This window comes from Diceros bicornis, chromosome 14 (genome assembly GCF_020826845.1).
Source record: "Diceros bicornis minor isolate mBicDic1 chromosome 14, mDicBic1.mat.cur, whole genome shotgun sequence".
Classification (NCBI taxonomy): domain Eukaryota; kingdom Metazoa; phylum Chordata; class Mammalia; order Perissodactyla; family Rhinocerotidae; genus Diceros; species Diceros bicornis.
In genome coordinates, this window is record NC_080753.1 from 37,691,887 (window position 1) to 37,694,413 (window position 2,527).

At 36.1% G+C, this 2,527-nt stretch overlaps 1 protein-coding gene across 1 annotated transcript; it reads right to left on the reverse strand.

Annotated features, from left to right (window-relative positions):
• Positions 1 to 843: 843 nt before the first annotated feature.
• On the reverse strand, positions 844 to 1,782 carry LOC131413957 (olfactory receptor 2J3-like). Its single transcript, XM_058554963.1, has one exon. The coding sequence runs from the start codon at positions 1,780 to 1,782 to the stop codon at positions 844 to 846; it is 939 nt and encodes a 312-aa protein (XP_058410946.1).
• Positions 1,783 to 2,527: the final 745 nt, after the last annotated feature.

The following is a 2,527-nucleotide window of genomic DNA, read 5'->3' on the forward strand; positions in this document are numbered from 1 at the left end:
TCTGTTTGGTTTGGTTTGATTTCATTTATCAGCATTATCTTCCTACAGGACTTACCAATTGGCATATATTTTCAAGATTTTTGGCCAAACATTTTGTTTTGTTTTAGATTTTAAAAATCTACCTTAATTTATTAGCCTTGTGTCAATGACAGATTAAGTCATGTACAGATACTTCATTTTTTATCTTACATTGTCATTTCCCCCACTAGAGAATGAGTTCTACTCAGGCAAAAATAGTGTTTTATTTATCTGTGTTACCAAGATCTCCACAATCTACAAGAGATTTAGCTAATGAAGTGAATAAGTGGATGAATAAATGGATGGATAAATGAAAGAACCATTTTGACCAAATATTTCTTTATACTGTTCAATGGTATAAGTATATAGGCCCACAGGACAAAACACTCATACAATTTAGTATCTTAGAAAAAAGTTTGTCTCAGTCAAAGAATTGTCATATATCTTTCTCCACTTAGCTAAATTTAATTCATGTCCATGATCAAAAACTCCATTAGTCTAAATTTTTTCTATGTTGCCTTGTCTTTCTATAGATATTAATGCCCAGTCCATAAACTTAGCATATTAATTTTAAAACCCAGTCCCTAACTTGTATGAACATTAAATGAGGAATAATTAATGGTTAAAGTGGTACAAATCAAAAAGGTTATCTCTAAAAAAGACAAAAGGTTATCTCTAGATAATATTTCAGAATTAACCAATAAAAAGAACTCTTTTTCTATGCTTGGTGGGTTGTAGACCAAATCAGTATCAAAAGAGCAGTAACCAATCTTCAAGATAGATAAGATTCTCTGAACAAAAATTGTAGAACAGATAATCTCTCTGTCACACCTCCCACTCCCATCCCATTAGTCTCTTTACTGCCTCTCTTACATCTTTGTTTCTGAGGGTGTAGATTAGAGGGTTGAGGCTAGGGGTGACAACAGTATAAAACAGGGCAATGAACTTGCCTTGATCTTGAGAATTTCCCGAAGATGGCAGGAGATATATGCACATGGCTGGAATGAAAAAGAGGGATACAACCATAAGATGGGCTCCACATGTCCCAAAGACTTTCTGAAGTCCCGTTGTTGACTGCATCCTCAGCACAGCCTGGGCAATGGCACCATAGGAGCTAAGAATGAGGATGAGAGGTATCAGAACAAAAATAGAGCTCGTGACCATGAGGGTCAGCTCATTAGCATGGGTATTAACACATGACAGTTGTAGCAGTGCTGGAACTTCACAGAAGAAGTGGTCCACTTGGTGATGTCCACACAGTGGTACCCAGAAGATAAAGGAGGAATGAAGTGCTGAGTTAGTAAACCCACTTACCCATGAAGCCACAGCCAAGAGATGGCAGAAACGAGGGTGCATGAGGACAGTGTAATGCAAAGGTCTACATACAGCTACATAACGGTCATAGGACATCACCACCAGTAGTATACACTCTGTGGTTCCCAGTGCAAGGGAAAAGTAAAGTTGAATCATGCAACCAGCATAAGAGATGGTTTTTTCTGGGCCCCAGAGGTTGACTAGAAACTGAGGGATAGAGCTGGTGGTGTAGCAGAGATCCAGAAAAGAGAGGTTTGAGAGGAAGAAGTACATCGGATTGTGGAGATTGGAGTCCAGGTATGACAAGATAATGATGAACAGGTTGCCTATCAACGTCATCAAGTAGAATGTCAAGATAACCATAAAGAGAACTACTTCCAAATGAGGCCAATTAGAAAAACCCCGTAGAACAAAGTAGCCTTCAGAACTTGCATTTTTTGCCTTCATCATTAATTTTTTTTCTGTACCTGAAGAAAGAATCACATAAACTCAAAGTCTGCCCACTCACTGTCAAACCATTGCAAACAATTGGGAAAAAATCTATGCCACTTCCAAATACTGCCATTATGACAGTAGAATTTTTATAGCTTTATTTTTATGTTCCAGTCAGACATTTGTCCTGTTGTCAATACAATCCATAACTTCTCCAGTGAATGAGTTCTTTCTATGCATCCCGAAGTTAGCATTTACATAAATGAAGATTAAAGATATTCCAGAGCCAAGAAGACGTTTTTCATGAAAAAATAAACTTTTTTTACAAAAACACTTTAATCTTATTCCCCTTTTCTGCATTTCCAGGTTATTTCTAATTTTGCTGTTACAGACAAAGGAACATCTGCAGTCTTAATAATCTTACATATAAAAGAGAGTTTACTGTAAGATGAAAAACAATTCAGTAGTAACTTTAAAATGTTAACATTGGGTGAACAAACTTGAATTGAATATGACTATAGAAAGAACAAAATATTCTTATTTGTTTATTTATGCTACCAGTTTATTTTCAGACAAAAAAGAACACACAATGGAAGTCTAAACAAAGACACATGCACATGCGCACTCACACCAACTTACGAATATTCACAATGTGAGCTAAGCTGAAGGTCTCAGTCCTGATTAATTGAGAAATGAAGTAGATTAGGTTATTTAGTGATGGACTGCTTCCAAACATAAATGAGAATATAACTAATTTTGAAAG